The sequence below is a fragment of the Sphaeramia orbicularis genome, chromosome 10, assembly GCF_902148855.1.
Source record: "Sphaeramia orbicularis chromosome 10, fSphaOr1.1, whole genome shotgun sequence".
Lineage (NCBI taxonomy): Eukaryota > Metazoa > Chordata > Actinopteri > Kurtiformes > Apogonidae > Sphaeramia > Sphaeramia orbicularis.
Genome location: NC_043966.1, coordinates 36,240,034 through 36,260,016, shown reverse-complemented (window position 1 = coordinate 36,260,016; position 19,983 = coordinate 36,240,034). Strand labels below are relative to the sequence as shown.

The window sequence follows — 19,983 nt, the reverse complement described above, 5'->3', positions numbered from 1 at the left end:
ATTTTATTACCTTCTCAACAACGGTGTTTTCCCACAATTTACAATTTATGTGTATATTTTTTTCATTAGGTCAGAAGGAGGCTCTTCACATACTACTTGCTTACTGTCATTTATTTTCCTAAACTTTTCAGAAGCATTTCCACCTTTACATCTTTCGCAAATCGCACTCTGGGTTTACTGTTGTAGCAGGTGCACGGACCTTAAGCTGATGCTCCAAATGTGTTTTTGTGATTCAAGGTAACACTGATGAAAGTTTTCACCATCTCCTTGATGTCCAATCAATCAATCAACCAATCAAATTTATTTATATAGCGCCATATCATAACAAAAGTTATCTCATGACACTTTACGTATCGAGTTGGTCGAAATTAGACTCTAAGCCAATTTACAGAAACCCAACAGAATCCTCCAGGAGCAAACACTTGTGACTGTTCCAGCTGTCCCACAATGTCTGCATGCACGTGCATGAGTGTGAGGTGCGTCAGTCTCTTCTGGGTCATGCCCACGTAAATTAGGAAATTTTAAATCTACAATGAAAAACCTCGGCCTAAATTAAATTAACATTAGAATACTAACCAACAAACAATAATTAGATCATAGCTCTTTATTTAATTATTTAATTTTGGAATGTTTTGCCCTGTGATCCAGAGGGGGGTGCTGCCATATTGTATCATTTTCATCTTTGCTAGTTAGACATGCAGTTTTAACCCGATGGAAAGGTGCTGTCCCACCCACTCATGCTCAATGGTTGGAGGACCTCATGTCTTGTCTTGGTCTAGAAAAAATCGGCTATTCACTTTTTATCTCTGATTTGAATTTTGACAAAATATGGGGCCCCTTTATGACTTTATTCCACAACTCAAAAACCCTCTGAATTCTTCTGCAAACTCTAACTTAACACCCAGCTCATTATTTATTGTATCATGCGGTGCTTTAAAGGCAGTAAATCAATGGTCCTCGTTTTTATGTGTTTGTTGGGAGTTTGATGTTTGATTTCTGTATTGAAAAATTTTGTCTCTTGTTGAGCATGTACTGTATCTTTTCTTTCACGCCAGAAAATCAATAAAAATATTGGATTCATTCATTTATTTATTAATTTTCTGGACCCACTTTATTGTTACTAGGGTCACGGGGGTCACTGGAGCCTATCCCAGCTACTTATGGGCAAAGGCAGGGTACACCCTGGACGTGTCGCCAGTTCATCACGGGGCTGACATATAGAGACAAACAATCACTCTCACATACACACCTATGGGTAATTTAGATTAACCAATTAACCTATATTAGATTTTTTTTTTAAGTTGTAACCACTTTAATATCATCTTCTATTATGTTATTCATGTACTGTCTCTGTAGCTTTTCCCTTTGTACCAACATGTGCCCAGTATGTCACCAGTACACAGGCTGCTTCTTGCTTGTGAACTCTGTATAATGACTGAAAACAAACCAATCAAATCATGTCAGACACAACACAGGTCGCTGATTGGCTGCCTGCTACACATCTCCATATACAGTGGAAAAGAGGCTTAGATAACAATTTTAATGATTTTACATGTAGTGAGTGACTGCATGAAGCTACTTCCCTGATTATCTACTGCACAAACATCCATCAGGAATCAAGCTATACAATTATTACAATTGTGGACAGGAGACATGAGTGCAAAGTACAAATTTTCAGCGTCTTGATACTCATAGATGATTACAGACAAAATACTGATAATGGCTTCACCTAACAGCAACAGTGCAACTCAGAATAGCACTGCCTTAATTGCTGCATTATATTTAGAGGATTTTCACTGAGATAACAGATGTCAGGGAAGGATTTGTGGGTCAGAAATTGTGTTTTGCCCTCACTATTTTATTTAGACTAGGAGCACAAACCTTCCATGGCTCTGTGCTGTTTCCACAAGATTCAGGTTAGTTCACCTGAATTTAGTCAGTGCTGTTGGTGCTGTGCCGTCCCTCTGTAATAACAAACTTTTAACAATACTCTTTACGCAGTCAGTGCTTACAGGGGGAACATTTTGGAGCCTCTTTTCCCTGTAATTCACTGACAAAGAAAAATAATAGCTTGGAATATGAAATGTCAAGGTGAGCCATTAAATTAAATGGTGCTCCCTTTTAAGCTGAGAGAAGGACTGAGCTGTGCCTGTCAGCAGCAGCAACAGCTTACCCAGCATCCTGTGCTTCATGCGCTCTGATGATTGACAGCAGGTTGTTGGTCTGTAGGAACTCGCACACCGCAGGGTAACTGGGGACAGAGACACAGAGGAAAAAGACTGAGAGCAAGAAAATACATGTGAACATTTGCAATGGAAAAACAGAGACTGGGAGAAATATTTCAGATGGAGTAAAAACATTATACATAAACAAAATGTCTTGTATTATTATGTCAACCACAAAACAGATGGAAGTATTTAAAGTCTGCCAGTGGGAGATGAGTAGGTTTCTTGATTAATGGTGTAATTTCATACAGAGACCAGCAGAGGGTGTCAGTGAGCACATGCAGGCCTGAGCAGTGCTTATGGCTGCCTCAGTGCTGTGGGGGCTGAATATACACTAGTTGGTCGATTGATGCTGTGTCTGCTAAACATAGAAAATCACTGTGTTCGCTTCAGACAACATGTCATAACACCAACTTCCACACACGAGCAACACAGCTACAACCACACCGAACGCTCCATCTGTCTTTCCAACCACAGCACCTCGCCTTTACATTCCTCCATTTTTCCCCCCCTTCTCCATCTTTCATCTTCTAACCCCACCATCACCGCTGCCACCCTCCTCTGTTGCTCTCCCTCTTTCTCTCACTGTATCTTAATATCACTCCATATCTGGCAGGAGTAGCCAGTCGTCATAGCAACAGAACCGTGCAGTCTCCCTGGGGATTGTGGGATATCGTTTCATGCTGAAACGGAACTGTGTATGTGTACTTGTTTGTGAATGTGCTGTGTTTATGTGTCCGGCCTTATATCGAATGTGTGTGAGTGTGTGTAAACTAGCCAAGATTTTCTGTCCCTTGTACAAATCCCAGTGATTGTTATTGGATCTTAGATGTGGTGTAACCATGCAGGAAGCGTCTCTCTCTTTCTTTCGCTCTCTTCTCATCACCAACATCACAACCCAACAGCCTGAAGCATACCTGAAACTTATTAGATTTCTGATTCGTAGATAAAAGCCACATCACAGCCATACCAGGCACTCACAAGGCATCAAAACACGTCAAATAAACACTAAAAACACACGGATACACATTTAGGGTTCTTTCTTTCTTACTTAATTCTCTCTGCATCTGTTAGCTATTACTAAATATGTATTTTTTTTTCTGAACTGTCTTCTAGTGGTCTGTAAAATGTCAACTCTGATGCAATTATATACTTTCTTTTTGTGCGTCCGTATGTACATAGATGTTGTGAGGAGTAATTTTGCCACACTTTTCGTACCTGTAGAAGTAGGAGCAGCCTCTGACTGTGTTGTGACCGAAGTACTCCTGGGTCTTCTCATTGCCAAAGTCTTCCAGGGGGTCGGCCCACAACAGGTCGCACATGGGCCCAAATGCTGGGGGCTCTTTGAACCGGTCCAACTAGGACACAAAACACACACACAATGATGAACACAAGAAAAAAATATAAGCTCATCGAACAAACAAGTGCACAGTCGCCTCAGGCAAAGAACACACAGAAATATAACACATTTTTTTTTACACAGAAAAAAAAACACATATAGTATAAATGGGAAGAGAGGGGAAAGCAAACACATAGCACACACATACACAAACACATACTGTCAGAGCAGAGCATCTCCATGGCAACTCTCACCACACAGGAGGGAGAAGATGTCACACCAGCAGATTCACCATGGAAACACTGCCATTAGACGAGGAAGTGTGTGTTCTCATGTCTCTGTGTTCATGCGTGTGCCTTTGTATTCTCTACCACTGTGAAATCCTGTACAACATGTGTGTGGGTTTCCTATGAAAACTCCAAACATGTAGCATGCACTGGTGCAAAGACATGAACTAAACAAATAACATGTGTTTTCTGAGAGCCACATATAGATTTCTCTGAATATTAATGTAAAAAGATGTGTGATGAATTCAAAGTCAGAAATAACAGCTGATTTGATGAGTGTATTTTCAATGCACATATGCCTTTTATCGTACCTTTTTGATGTCGTCCAGCGTGTGGATCTCTGGTGAAAGCCCCCCATGCACACACAGGAACTGCTGGTTCATCAGGGCTGCCAGGGGCAGGCAATCAAACGCCTCCATGCAGGACTCATACACCTGCTCCGAGTACTTGATCTTACCTGGAGGTGGTTGAAAGGGAGGAGCAAAGAGATATTTCAAGACTTGAGACAAAGAAGCACCTGAGTGTATTTTGACATGCTTTGAAGAACCGAAGTCCTCTCAAACATACAGTCAAACTCAAATGCTCGCATGTGAACGGTATCGCATGCAAAAACCTCCTTGGCTTCAAGGAAAACAAGAGAATAACCGAATGTGAAGCCTTTGCGTGAGAAGATGCATCTGAGGAAGTCATGCATCTTAAAGCTTCAAACAGACTTAAAGGAATCCTCTAAACATCTATGATCTTCACAAAACATTTTATTAATTAAACAGCTTGCATATAACCTTCTTTACCTGCATAAAAAGCAACTTTCCCAGAATAAATGTACAATAGTGACAAATGGCCTATTTTTACAGTACATACAGTATTGTTAGTTTATTAGATGTAACATATGACTCCAGTTCTGTTTTCAGTGAGCTAAATCTGACCCAAATATAAGTATGAAGCAGCGCAGAAGCGACAGTGACACTGTAAGGTGGGGTTTTTTTTCTTTTATGAAAAACTTTTTGGCAGTGATATCAATAAAGACATCCAACACGCAGCATCTTTAAAGTACATTTCACACATGGGCGGTACAATACATCTGACATAAAAATAGTATCACAGAATTAAAATAGCTGAAAGGAGATTGGAGGGGAGAGATAGAGGAAGAAGAAGAAAAAGATAGAAGGGGTGGATTTTGGATGTGAGCGAGCAGGAGGGAGGGGAGAAAAGGACAATGATCATTTCATAAAGAGAGAGGAGAGACTGATAGGAGGAGACAGGAGAAGGAGGAGAGGTTAAGACGTAGAGATGGAGTAGAGGAGATGTGGCTGAAAGAAGGGAGAGTGTGAGGACACGAGGGCGACACGTACACAAATCAAAGCCAGTATTGTCGAGTACCAGTGTATAGTAGCCCTCATTATAGTGTGTTTGTGTGTGTGTTTATGTGTGAGCGTGTGACAGCGAGGAGTGTGTTTGTCAACCTCTCCATCTGCCTTGTGTAGAGAAAGAGCTCATTATTGCTAGTCCACCAGTTGTCAGCTCTTTCTACTCACACACACATACACTGAAACATTTATGAAGACACTCGCACACACATGCAGTCATAGTACATGCACTCGCACACACTTGTGGTACACATACACACACGCAGCAGATGGTAATTGAGGGCGACCACTATTCGCCGTGAGCACCGAGGGAAATTAGCTTCCTCGTCCCCTGGCCAATCAGACACTGAGGAGTAAGTCCCTGAGCCAATCATTAAGGGCCAAATTAATTTGCTGCTAATCAGCCACTCTCGAACAGGAACGTCGAAACTCAACTGACAGAGGAGACAGAGTTACAGAGATACGAAGAGGAGGACGGGAGGGAGGATAAACGGAGATGAAGAAGGAGCAAATACAGGAAATAAAGAGGGAGAGAAGAGGAGGAGGAATGAGAATGGTATCAGGCAAAGGGAAGTGGAGGATTGGTGGAGAGAAGATATTCAACAGAAGCACAACTCCATTAGGCCAATCAATTTATGGATTTGTTCATCAAAGTGGGAAAGTACGTGTTTCATATGTACAATTAGTGTGCTTAGTTTTTAGCTGGAATCTGTGTTTACCTAACAATATTTAGACTGTGTTCAACCAAAACTGTGACAAACCTGAATATCTGCAGTATGCCACACTTGGCAAAATCTTCAGCATACCTCTTAAGGTATTACATTCATCTTCTTTTGTGTAATGGCTTTTAACAGCTAGTACAATTAATGCATTACTCCCACCTGCTCTGCTGGAGCTCAGGCCAAAGGTCACAATTTACACACAATTTCGCACATTAAATATGGATTTACAACTCAGGAAATGCAGGAAAAATGTATGTGTTCTGTGGAGGATACAATATGAAAGTACAAAGAGACATACGCTATGATATATTTTCATAAAAATTATTATTTGCTGCATAGAATTTGAAATTTGGAACACTGAAATAAGCTAATAAGCATGCTAACACTTAGAGTAGGTACAGTAACAACTGACACAGTAAAGTAATATGAACAGTCTAATTTTTATCAAATGATTTTGCTTAGCTTTCTGTGTAAAAATGTAATGTAAACATCTGTAAATGTTTGCCAACATACAATATATACATATATATGCACTATGTAGCTTGTAGCAACACTGCCTTAGAGATGTTAATATTTGCTGCTGTAGAGGAGCAAAAGAGTAATGTGGGATTAAACATAATTATTTTCACAGAAACAGCAACACAGTTACAATGAATATAGGCAACCAAGATTCATTGTTGGATCAGAATGGATTAGGCAAACAAATGTCTCCCAGTACAAACCAGACTCCAACACAAACTTCACAAGAACATGCACTAGTCTTAAATTACATATTGCACCTTTAAGCTATGATTCCTGGTTTCATATTCTATGATGAGAATATGTTTTACCACCTAGGGACATGGTTTTCTCACATTTCATTTTGTTTGTTAAATGAATGTAATGGCATATGAGTTCTTATTGTAAAATATTTTGTATGCAGCCTTAGCCTACATAATTTAAAAATAACACAAACAGAACCAGCAGCATTTGATAAAGCAAAAACCAACAGAAATAATGCAAGTAATGCAAAAGTACTGTATTTACACTAATACAGAATAAAGGGAAATACAAGTTACTCACATTCTTGTTTGAAGGTGAAATATTCTGTCAGATGTCTACATTCATGGTTTCCCCGGAGAAGAAAGAGTGTCTTTGGGTAGAGGATTTTCAGTGACCACAAGTACAACACACACTAAAGTTCACAGAGGGAGACAAAAAATATGCAAGAAGTGGTTAAATTTCAGCAGCACATAGATAATAATTTAATCAAAAGGTTTGTGATAAAAGGGGTGATGCTAACTTCAGAGTCTGGATACAGATGCAACAATGTACAAGATTATATGCTGTTAGTTGAAAAACAAATAAGGCTAGTAACTTATTTTCTGGGTAAAATTCCATTCTAAACATATTTTTGTTACTTTTTTTAGGTTAAAGGCTACTTTAGTCTTTTTAAGCTTAGTCCAACTGTAGGCTATGCTATGCTAAGCTATGCTATCTAAATTAAGCTAACCGAATCTAGCTCCGTATTCAACAGCTTTTGTTGTAAAGGTGCATACACACAATTACCAAAAACTGTAATTTTCCTTTACACCACATACTACTGTCACATAAACTCATCTCCACACTATGCTAGCATTGTGCCAATGCTGGAGATAGGTCTGGCACCATCCCCTGTTATTCTGGAATAGGAGTAAAACTGTGTGGGCTGTTTGGCTAATGTGTATTCCTACAAACTAATCACTTTTGGGTGGTGATAACGCAGGACACAGCAGCAGTTTGATTGCAAAAATGTATCAGGGATCAGTTGCATTGGTGGAACTTTTGCACATGAAAAAATGAAATGTAGTATTAAAATGAGCTTGCAAAAGTAAACACATGAAGAACATTCTGTGAGCCGGACTACTTGCATGCTACAATAAAAGCATTATTTACTTTTGCACATGCTTGCTTGTTGGTAACTGAGACAGTTTTGGTGTCATTTCCCTTTCAGCTCCCCCCATTAAATTAAAACGGGAAACTCAAAGCTCAGCACAGACAATCACACTTGGGCTGTTACGAGAAATTCCTTCTTTGAATGAACCATCCACTGCCCAATTTAATTGAGCTGAGAGCAAATTGATCCTTACCCTGGTCTAATAATAGACATAAACAGCATTTTGACAAGAAATCATCCCACATCAGACCGCACTGACTCAGTCAACAGGGGGTGAAATGAATTGAAAACCGCTGAGTATGTGTCAGAGAATAGAAGCATGATTCATCCAACAGGTTTTCACTTTTTTCACCTTATTAACCCTACAAATGGCTCAGAGGGTGTTCTCTCACCTTTAAACAGTAGCATCCCTGCTCTAAATTAAGTCCCCAGTCTTTGTGCCCTTGAAGTGTGTTAGAAAAGGTGGCCTAAATATGGCTCCCTCCCCTCCAAACTCACTCCATGACACCATATCTCCCTTATGCCACCATGGCATAAAGGGAGGTGCTTTGCTTTTACTATTGTGTGTTGTGCTTTGGGCGTTTCCTCTTACAGATTCCAGTCACACTCCTGATCTGTGGTGCATTTCTGCTAGACAAAGTAATCACCAAAATACCTTATTGCACTCACGTCCATTCAACCAAGAATTAAATGTCCAAACAAGCGTCCTTTTAGTGCACCGTTTCCATTTGGATTCCATACGTTTTTCAGGAAGCATCTTGTCTATACATGCTAATGACGACTGACCTTGAATCATTCCCTATCTGTTATGTCCTATATGAAAGCTACAGGCTGCTAAGGCTAAATAATGAAGCCTGCCTGTCTATGCATTTTAAATGGCATCACCTTTTATACTGACAGGCACACATTGAGGTGCTGGAGGTAATCTTAAGTACACTTTGCGTATTGATAATACTTTGCTGCAATGTTGTAACTGTATATCTCAACAGTGAAACAAACCATGGCCACAGAAAGTGAATAATAGACTTCAGGGCATTTCCAGTGTAATGGACATTGATTTTAGTTGTAAGCTTAGTGCACACAAGACAGTACGGTTAGAGCATTCAAAGTGAGTACACACCTAGTCCAAGCGAGGCAGGTTCAGATTTTTTACATTGCAATGAAATGTGTAAAGTGATGGATAATGGGTCCATCCTGACCTCAATACTGAAGTAGCCCCTGTCCACATAGTCCCCTAGGAAGAGGTAGCGTGTGTTGGCAGGAGAGCCTCCCACTTCAAACAACTTCATCAGGTCGAAGAACTGGCCGTGAATATCTCCACACACTGAAAAGACATAAAGTAATGTTAGGATCACACATGTCTTCAGTTGGCACATGTTATTCTACAAGTCAGTTAACAAATGTGTGACTGCTTCAGTGGCTCCATATGGCATGTCTGTACTTTATGTGCAGAAGTGAGTATATAAGACTATCAGTCATGTGTCTCATGAAGCATGAAGAAGAAATGATGGAAAAACTTGTCAAAAATAGCAATTATTGCTAGATTTTCAAAGTGCTGACCCAAATATCACTGCTATCTGTAGCACCACAATGCTGCTGAATATGTAACATGATAGCCTTCAGGAAAAATAAAGAAAATCTTTACTCTGTTGATTTATATACAGCAGTCGGACTTATGGCATCTCTCCTTTGTTACTTTTTTAACTCCTTGCAAAGTCTGATTCTATACAGACATTTCTCTGGCTGTGTTTCCTGAACTATTTCCACAGATTGGTTCCAGTTCACATTTAGAGGTATTGGATCTAATTCAGATCAGGCTTCATATTTTGAAAGACTTCTGGACGGTGTGCCTGTATGATCTACCAGCATACATCTTCTCATCCGCCTCCCTCACCATCTGTCTGGCCTCTCCTTTCACTTTTGGTGGATGTCATAGCTCTCCTCTGCAGTATTTTTTTTTTTACGATGGCCACTTTGCATCTATCTGGCCATCTACATCTGTCTGTCTCTCCATCTGCTTGCCATTTCAATGTCAACTTTTTGTGTCTACTTGTAAGCGTTCACTTTAATTTGAACTGGGAATTGGGAACGCAAAATGGCTTGAGTGAAACTGAGCTGTACCTGTCTGCCTCTTCAGACCTGTCTCTGTGTGACAAGCTAAAAGGCTGTCAGTTCAGATTGTAGCCATCAACCGGCCTGTCTATTCAGTTAGCTGGTCTTGGTGGAGTCCTATGTCTTTAGAGCGTTTTCAAAGAGAGCCCCTCAAAGTACTAAACTGATCAGAAAATCTCTTTAATATTATGTTTGGCTTCTTTAAGCCATCTCTAAGACTTCACACCATTTTGCTGCATCTCAGTAAACTAAAAGCTGTTTCCAATTGTAGCCAACTCAGACAAATAAATCCTCTCAGGTGGGTGTTTCTGGGTCAGGTTCTGTAGAAGTGGAGAAATGTGGAAACAGGGATCAATATGTTGCTCCTTGGGAATGAGCAGATTTGAGAACCTCTGCACTAAGCTGCTTATGATCGACTGTCTCTCCATCTGCCTGTCTATCTGTCCTCGTCCCCAGGGATCTGTACCTGTGAAAGCCGAACAATGTTCCCACACTGCGTGGGCTCACAACCTACACAGAATTATCTCTGCGTTCCCATTTGCATAAATGCACAGACACAGAGACATGCAGGTACATTAACTGAGCGGTGTCAATAGGTTGAGTGAGTCTGCCTGCCTGCTTGTCTGTCTTCTGTCATCTTCTCAGAAACTTGTTTTCCATTTTGTTTTGCATCGATCTCAATCTCTCCCTCCTACTCTCGACATTCTCCACGGTTCATACCATTTGTCTGGCAAGGGAATACATGCAGATATTACCAAAATCTGCATCCACTATTGTGAGGTAGATAAGTGCCTATTGGTTCTCTCAGTGAAGTGCAACCAAACAACAGTTCATATTAAAACGGTGGCAGATACATATGGCAGATTAATGAATCGATGAATGGAATCTGATTGAATACATTATTACTGATTTTTCTGCTTTTTGCTCTGTAGCTCCATTTTTGACTGTTGCTTCATGCCCTCGGTGTAAATGTGTGATCTCTGTTTCTCTCACACACACAGGTCTTTTGTTACTGGTAGTTTTAAGAGCAGGTTTTACGTCTTATCAAGTTTTGATTGAAAACAATTTTTGAAAGTCTCTACAACACTTTCATCATCATCACTATATCGTACCCGTGACTGGCGCCTCAATATCCAACATAGTGCGCTCCTGGCGCAGGATGGCGGCGCCCTCATCGATGATGCGCAGGGCCACAGCCTCCTCCAGTCGACCCTCCTTGGTGAGGTGAGCTTTGAGCAGGTCTACCCGCGGCCGACCCTCGGCATCAAACACCTCCTTCATGGTCAGCCGATGGGCCAGGGGGAAGGGGACCGCTACAGAGGGAAAGTGGGGGAGACAGAGAGGACAGGGAGAAGATGGTAAAAAGAAAGATGGAGGAGGATGGGATCAATGATGGAGGAATCCAGAGGGATATAATATATTTAGGATTAAGGAGAGGGAGGAGAGGTACGGATGTATGGATGATGTGAAAGGTTTATGTGAAAAGCAAAGAGAGAAATGATTGTGGTTATGGAGGGAATGAGAGAAGGTGGTGCAGAAGAAAAGAGAAGAACATTTATGATAATCCAGAATATGATTAATGGATATTTCCTGTATTCCTCAACAAGTTCACCTACAAACATCAGAAGCCCTCAATCCTCACCATTATCCTGATCACACCTCTGCTGCAGGCTTTAACACTGTGTGTATTTGTGTGTGTACGTGTGCGTTATCAGGGCCTAGGCGGGTTGTATTGAAGCAGGGGCTGCCAGAGTTATCAGGGCTGCCTGCCTCTGTTCTGCAGTAATGTCTCTCTGCCTCTGTTCTGCAGTAATGTCTTTCTTACATAATGAAGGCCCCCAGGGCGCTGCTGGAGAGGGGGGTTGACTGACGACAGGGGTGATACAGCAAGAGCGCACAGCTGCACGTGAGGAGTCACATACACACACATATGAAGACACACTTGACAAAATGCAGACACACACACACATAAAAATGATCTTAACAAACAGGCACAAACTCAGTGGCAAGAAACAAAAGGCAGAGGCACAGGGGCGCATGCGCACATCATGTATGGCACAATGGCGTTAACACGCATGATCGGATATGTGTGTGAACCTACAGTGGTCGACACACACATACAAGCTCATAAAAGGTATTGTTATGCAGGATCCACAGAGCCTATTGGAGCCCCACCAGTGCTAACACAGATAATGGCCTAGATCACACACTAAAAACTAGGCCTGGCTCTCTCTAATACACACACACACACACACACACACACACCCTCTCTGTCACTTTGTCTGTCTCTGTTGTGCACTCTCTCCTCTTGGCCCTTCTGTTTTTTTAGTCAGACCCTCCTCTTCCTCCGTTGCTGCTCTGCTTGTTTCCTTTCGTTGTAACAGGCACCAGTCTCTGGCAGCTTTCACACAGATCACACAGATATCCATCATTACATTTTAATGTAACTCATATTTTGTTTAATTTATCTTTTTACAGTATAAATTGTAAAACACCCAAACTCAACCACAATGCAGAAAATGACACCAGTAATACTTGATACTAAACTCCCATCCAATGTTGGACAAATCATTTACAACTGACTTTAAATAAGACGTAAGACTCAAAATTTCAAATAGGGACGTTTAAGTTCTTCATCTTTATACAGACTGACCTGAAGCCCACCTAAAATGTTTTCAATATCTATGTTAAGTTCCTTAGAAAAAAACACTAAAGAAAACAGCAAAGTTTGGTGTTATGACACCTAACAGCCCCCTACGAACATACACGCTACCGCACCCCAAGACACACACCTGAAGACTGAATACAAGACACGAAAAGCTCCCTGAGACATTCCAGGACACCATGAGCTGCCAAGCACAGGAGTCTGTTTTCCACTCGTTCGGAGCAGAGGTCTAACATGTTAAAACCAGTTTTGCACTTCAGGTTAGGACTGATTAATATTTTAAAAGGTTTGTGCACTCTGGGCTGTCAGAGAACATTAGCCAGGAGAAGGATTACTCATGCATGCTGACATTTCTCCAACTTCATATTTATTTATTAAAATATATAAACAGGGATCAGTCTGTAAACATTTTTCATTTGCTGCACTGTATCATTGTGCTCTATTCTGTTCTATATTACCACACCCACCACATTGTATGATACTGTGCCGTGCTACAAACTATAGCGATGCTGGAATAAGTCACAATGGGTTGCACACGTGTGGAGAAAATCCTACAGCACTCCTTTGAAACTTGAACATATATACATGAACTCAGCACCTGTACTGTATGTATATTTCTGGTCTTAGGCTTGTGCTGTGCGCATGTGAAAGAGACTGGAAGAGAGAGAGAGAGAAAGAAGGGAAGAGGCAAGAGAGGGAAGGAGTGTGAAACTCGTAAATTGTGAGAGCAGTGTGAAAGTAGGGCAGGTATGAGAGAGTGGAGAGCAGCAGAGACACAGAGCTTGGGGAAAGGAACTATACTTGGGAAAACTATACTTGGCAGTTGGGGAATAGAGAGAGGAGAGGTTCAGTACCGGTACAGTCTAAGCAGACAGGACTTTCGGACCTGGAAAGTGACCATTTGATGAGGAACAACACTGAACTTCACAAGTTAGAAGTGAATTTGTATTGTAAAGACTTCTCTTCCTCCAAAAAATCATGAACTAGAGCTTTTGAGTCTATCTGATATTAATGAATAGGAAATGCATTTACATTTTATACAGCGGAAACATCTATAACTGTAAATTATACCTATTTATGATAACAGGTCATCAACTGACAGCAAAACTGATACGGTGATGTGTCATATAACATTACAAGGCTGCTGTTTATCATTTGGAGATGACACATAGCACAAGCTCCAAACAAATTTTGTTCTTCACCCACTGATGCTTCAATAAACTGAAAGATTTCAAGTGGTCTGGGGTGACTAACCCATGTGCGAGACCAGAGATCTAGCACAAGTCTCTCACAAGCAGAGTTTATGAGAAATGACGCAAGCTGTGTGGCACAAATGCAACCGCATGATTTTAGTGTTTTTCTTTGCAACAGTTGGTGGCCAAGCTACATGATCGACCAAACTGCATCACTTTTGAACACAATAGGTTGAAAAGGTAGTGTTTGGTCCCTGTCGCAATCCTTTCAGGTACAGTAACCTGAGGATACACTGTTATGTGGGACATTCGTGGTGCAGCAGCAGTCAGGTCCATCCTTGGTCTGCTTCAACCATCAGCATATCTCTAATAATTACAAACTTCTCTTATATTCTGATCTATGTGGAGCATCTCTTTATACACAAGGCTAATTATCTTCAGGCATGAGAACCAAAATGTGCCCTTGACTTTAGACAGATGAATCTGAAGACAAGTGTATGTCATTGGTTTTCTCATCTGCTGTAGTCCACATACTGAAAATGGGTTAACCATTTAGCTTTAGACAACCTCCTATAATTCACACAAACAAAAATCCATAACAGATTGACACCTGGTCTTGGTAACTTGATGTACACACTCTGATCACTTCCTGTTTTACCAAAAAGCTGAACTTTTATCAGACCTTATTCATTTTGACTGTTTGGTTAGATGCTTTGGCATTATTGCATAGTTTGTGTTGTAGTTTGAGGAAACATCTCAACTTTGTTAGCCTCTAAAATGTGCAAACAATAATCTTTATAAAGAAGGACTAAATATTATGGCAATTAGTGAAGTGCACCGTTAAAGCATTTCATCATCTAATTCTAACAGATACTTTGGTCACACTCAAATAAAATCCAATATACCTTGTCTTAAAAAGGACTTGTTCACTTGTACTTGTAAAACCTGTGACTAAAGCAGGTAAGGTTGTCTGTTACAACCTATCATACACGACAAAAAATCCTATTGATGCTTGATGTTTGTTGATGCGATGATAAAAAATAAATACAGCTGTTACACATGTGCCAGTTGTGTAAGATGGCCTCAGTCTGACATACAGTAAGCTCAGACTGTAAATGTCACACTTCTTGAGTTAAGTGACGGTGGATAGTATTTCTTTCAACTGCTGCTTCAAGGCATTTTAACACTTGGTGACGCCGCCAAGTGTTTCAACCTTGGGAGGTGCAGCTTTGCTTTCTGACAGCACAGCGTAAGCTAAAGCTGTCCTGTGAGCACCAATAACAAATACAGTGAACTGATGTGAAGGGGAGACAAATGGAGTGGAAAATATGAATTCATCCAGAAACAGTTCCTTTTTCGTAACAAAAAACCACACTCACCCATGGTGGTGAGCTGGACAAACTTGTGTACGGTGGGCAAAAAGGTGAAAGCATTTTTAGCTACTTGCTAATGTACTTTATACTGTTTTTGTCTTCTGGCACACTTTCCAGAGCTGAATTCCCCGGTGTGGAATTTATTAGGCGCCAAAGCTGCCAGCTCAGCCAAAATCTCAACATCAGAGCAGTGAGCGGAGTGCCTGAGAGAAAATCTATGACATAGCTTTCAACCAAATCTCCTAAATTTGTTTGGGCTGGCCTAATAGCCTAACTGGAGCAGAATCTGATCAGAATCATCTTGTTATTGTGCACATCCTCCCTAATGGCTAAAGTTAATTATGGGGATATTTCATCAGTTTAAATAACAGTGGGACACCCTTCACATTCACAGGGGCCAGAGCAGGACGGAGGAAGTGACAGCAAGAGAAAGCACACTGACTGGAGAAAGGACTGTAGAAGACACCAGTGATCCATCTGTTCCCAATTTGTGTCTGTTCTCCAAACTGGCTGTTGGATAATTAAAACAGAGGTAATGCTCAATACACCTAAAATACTTACAGAGGCATGAAGTAGACGGTGTTAGATGCAGATTCTCTAATTGTGCAACACTGATGCTGTCTACACTGTGTTTCATTAAGTAACATCAACCAGAACTGATGGAATGCCTGTATGTGAGTGTGCTTGTCTGTTAAATATGTTGCCCTTTACAACACCTCATCTAAAGCGATCAGACACACATCTCATGAGAATAGTGCATCCTACTGCCTGTCCCTGCATGAATAAGTGAAGGAAGGAGAAGCTGAGGGATGAAAGAATAGGAGCAATGAAGGAGAGGAGAGGAGAGGAGAGGAGAGGAGAGGAGAGGAGAGGAGAGGAGAGGAGAGGAGAGGAGAGGAGAGGAGAGGAGAGGAGAGGAGAGGAGAGGACAGGACAGGAGAGGAGAGGAGAGGAGAGGAGAGGAGAGGAGAGGAGAGGAGAGGAGAGGAGAGGAGGAGCAAAACCTGGGATGTATAAGATAGGAGAGATGCGACTGTTCACACGCACAATTTGCGAGCATGTGTGTCTGTGTTTATCTACATCTTTGACCCAGATCAGCTAACACAGATCCATGGGTCTTTGAAGGTGGTGGTGGTGGGGGGACAACTAAAGATGTGTTTGAAGTCGTTCAATTAATGCACACTACACACATGAAGGACCATCTGTGTATACAGACACGCACACACACACACACACACACACACACACACACACACACACACACACACGAACAGAAACAACGGCCCATCCCCTAACAGCCTGTCCTCATTAGACAATCCCTCTCTCTCTCTCTCTTTTCGCTCTCTCTCTCTCTCTCTCTCTCTCTCTCCCTCTCTCTCTCTCTCTCCGGAGTACCTTCTCTATAAATAGTCTTTGCCCTGCCACCCTCCCCACAGGGCACAGAAAGACCTGTCAAGGTGGGACCCTTGGCTCACAAGGGTAACACCAAAACAAAACACACACCCCAGTCACACAGAAAGTGTGCAGCTAGCTCACACAGGGCTCTGAGGGAATGGGACAGCATGTTACACTAAAAGGAAATATGCCCAGTGTGCCTCAAGCCTTGCCAGAGGTAATGTGTGTGTATGTGTGTGGGAGCGTTTGTGCATGCATGAATGCATACATGCATGTGTGCATATTGGATATGGGTCCACTCAGCTTTGGTTAAGACCCTTCACACATTTGGTAAGTTGGAAATGTCTGAGCTTACATAATATAGTGATTTAATTACTTGAAACTGTATCTTTAATCAGAACTACTTTCTCTGATAGCATATGAGGACAAGGGTTTTTTTTCTCTTTAAAATCTGGCCTATAAGACAGTGTAGTGCTACACAAGTTGTAGTTTGTGCATGGAAATTGGATAACACATATTTTAAATGGTTTTGCACATTATCATCTTGTCCAGTATATTATAATATTTGCAGGTAAATAGCCTCTGCATACAGTAAACCTATTGTATGCACATGCTGATGATATACTACTACTACATAATACAAAAGCATTGTAAAAGTGACAAGGGAACCAGGTGACACTTTTAAAAACAATTTACTATTACATGAAATATATCAAATACAACTGAGTAACTGCAATGTTTTTTTCCTCTCTTACCTCCATCCTATTCCTACTATTTTTAAATAACACACTGCTAATACAGCCATCTGTATCTTAAACACAACCTGGCACATTTACATGGTGAACACTCTCGGCACAGTCTTTTAAAAATAATATAAATCAGCTTTCTGTGAATCAACTTTTCATGGCCTGTTGTGAGTGCTGTGTTTGACGATGTCAGTAGATTACAGGTGCATTCGCTAACATTAACATGAGTCAAATAAGCCTTGACAGTGAATCAGCAAACACAATACTAGTGCCACAGATGTGACCAACACATGGCATGCATGTCATTAATGTTTCTAATTACACCTGGATGACTGTAGTCTAGAAGGTCTACAAAGATGAGAGATAAAGTTACAGCTGGATACAGATGACAAATGTTAAAAATCTGAAATGATCATTAACATTGTGAACTGATTCATCATTCATACACTACTGTTTTGATCCTATTTAGTGGATAGGACTATTTCGCCTCCTTTTTCAACCCTCACTGCATTTGGAACATGGACAGTAAGTTACACATTACCAACCTACATGTATGCACTGGCTGATGAATCCAGTTGGACTGAATGGGAGGATCATTAGAGATACTAATGTCAGAATTTTGCCATGCAATATCCCTTGCACGCTGTTGAGTCATGAGTACTGGTTTGTCCTTTGTCAGCAATGAATACTGCTGCAAGGAGAATCATAGTATGAAGTCTGTCACATATGAAACTAATGATGAAGTAGGATCCATACGACGACTGATTCATGAAAAATAACTGTAAAACTGAAGAATACTACTGCTTTTCTCATGTTGGATTCGGTAGCATGTGTCTGTCCCTTGTCTGTTTTAAAATTTTCTATTTTGCATCCATGTTTGTTTTCGTAACCTTGTGATATGTGCTCCCCAAAAATAGATTTCAGTCTCAGGGGACCAACTGGTTAAATGAATTCAATGGGGGAAAAAAAAGTGAAATATAGCTGGTGTTTGATGTAAGGTAGCAGCAGAACTCTTTGCAAACACAATCTAACTACAGATGACTTAAAATTGCAGTTAATGAGTATTATTAGTTTTTACTGTATTGGACAACTTTAAAGTGACTAAACTTTTAGGAAGGAGTCACATTCTCATTTTTTGGCTCTCAAGTCTTGTTGTTTTTCATGCACACACACACACACACACACAGATGGGTTTGAATAAGTGAATAAAAAACTATGTGAGAAGTCCTTTGGTTAAGTCAGAGGATGCTGTCCTGCTACTCAACAGTGTGAAGCATTACTCTCTCTCTCTCTCTCTCTCTCTCTCTCTCTCTCTCTCTCTCTCTCTCTCTCTCTCTCATCTCTCTCTTCAGCTACTTCACCTCCTCCGTGGCCTTGTCACACTCCCTCCTTTCCTCTCTCTCTCTCTCTCCCTCACCTCACCCCCACACTCTCTGTCCGTTCCTCTTGATACGTTTCGTCCTTTGGCTCCATCTCTTTTGCTCTTGCTGAACGTCACTGAAATCCATAACGTCGCCGGGAACTACTGAGCTCTGTCTATCTGCTGGAAGTGACTCTGACTGATGCTCCCGTCCCTCCCTTGACCCGTACGCACTAAATCATTCTCACCTGACTGATGAATTGCTGTGTTGTTTTGCTGCATGTTTGTAAGAGAAGGTGCATTTATATGTGTGTGTGTGTGTGTGTGTGTGTGTGTGTGTGTGTGTGTGTGTGTGTGTGTGTGTGTGTGTGTGTGTGTGTTTTCAGTGTGGGTGTGCGTGGGTGTGATGGATGATGTGCATGAGGATATAGGGCACTTAGTTTGTTCCTGTGTTGAGGCAGCTGAGCTCTGGTGGCCTAGCTGCATTACAACACACATGCAGACAGAAATGAAATTAAAAAAAAACACACACACACAAATATACATGAAGGAATGCCACAAGTTTGGAGAATAATCAAACAAGTGATAAACTAATGGACGAATCAGACAGGGTCGTTTTTATGCTTTTATGCTCCAGAATTTCTCACATTACCCCTTACGCAGCTGCATTCATGTCACGCACATATACAGTAAACATATGCTCTTGCAGGCCCGAAGTCCTCGTGCAAAAACTGCAAGAGCCCCCGACGCCTCCAGCCCACCCCACCCCCTTTAAGGCACGACGCACGCACGGAATACCGGGGCATGCCCGAGCGACGCATCCAACTGTCAGCTCGGCTTCTTCCGGCAGAGAGACCTTGTGAGTTTATTAAGGGGAGCCAGTGGGAGAGACAGCCATCCAGCCGTCCAGCCGTCCAGCCCGGGCATCGTTGCATGTGACAGGGTGCGTGCGTGGAGCGCGACGCTTGCCATGCCAGCCCTGTTGTGACCCGATAAGCACGACAATCTGTGCAAGCTCCGCAGATCATAACCCGAACGGAGCCCCTCTCCTCTCCTCTCCCCTCTCCTTTCCTCTCCTCCCCTCTCCTCTTCTATAGCCGCCCACGCGTAAAAGCAGAAACAGACACTCTCATAAACACATTAAATATTCCATAATCCAATGATGCAATAACACTATTAGGGCGGTATGCAGCATCACAGCCGGGCAATAGGCTGTGATACGCAACCCAGCATCCCTAAACTCCATTTTGTCTCTCATTTGACACTCAAGAGGGGGGTGGGGTG

At 41.5% G+C, this 19,983-nt stretch overlaps 1 protein-coding gene across 3 annotated transcripts in view; it reads right to left on the bottom strand.

The window, feature by feature from the left end:
- LOC115426894 (serine/threonine-protein phosphatase 2B catalytic subunit alpha isoform-like) overlaps nucleotides 1–19,983 on the bottom strand; it is a 29,761-nt gene that overhangs the window by 8,237 nt on the left and 1,541 nt on the right. For all 3 annotated transcript variants that reach the window (XM_030145130.1, XM_030145128.1, XM_030145129.1), the window contains exons 2-7: nucleotides 11,080–11,280; nucleotides 9,055–9,179; nucleotides 7,003–7,114; nucleotides 4,163–4,308; nucleotides 3,444–3,583; nucleotides 2,174–2,251 (exon numbers count right to left, since the gene is read on the bottom strand). In XM_030145130.1, coding sequence (XP_030000990.1) covers nucleotides 2,174–2,251; nucleotides 3,444–3,583; nucleotides 4,163–4,308; nucleotides 7,003–7,114; nucleotides 9,055–9,179; nucleotides 11,080–11,280 — 802 coding nt within the window. The remainder of the gene's footprint in view (nucleotides 1–2,173; nucleotides 2,252–3,443; nucleotides 3,584–4,162; nucleotides 4,309–7,002; nucleotides 7,115–9,054; nucleotides 9,180–11,079; nucleotides 11,281–19,983) is intronic.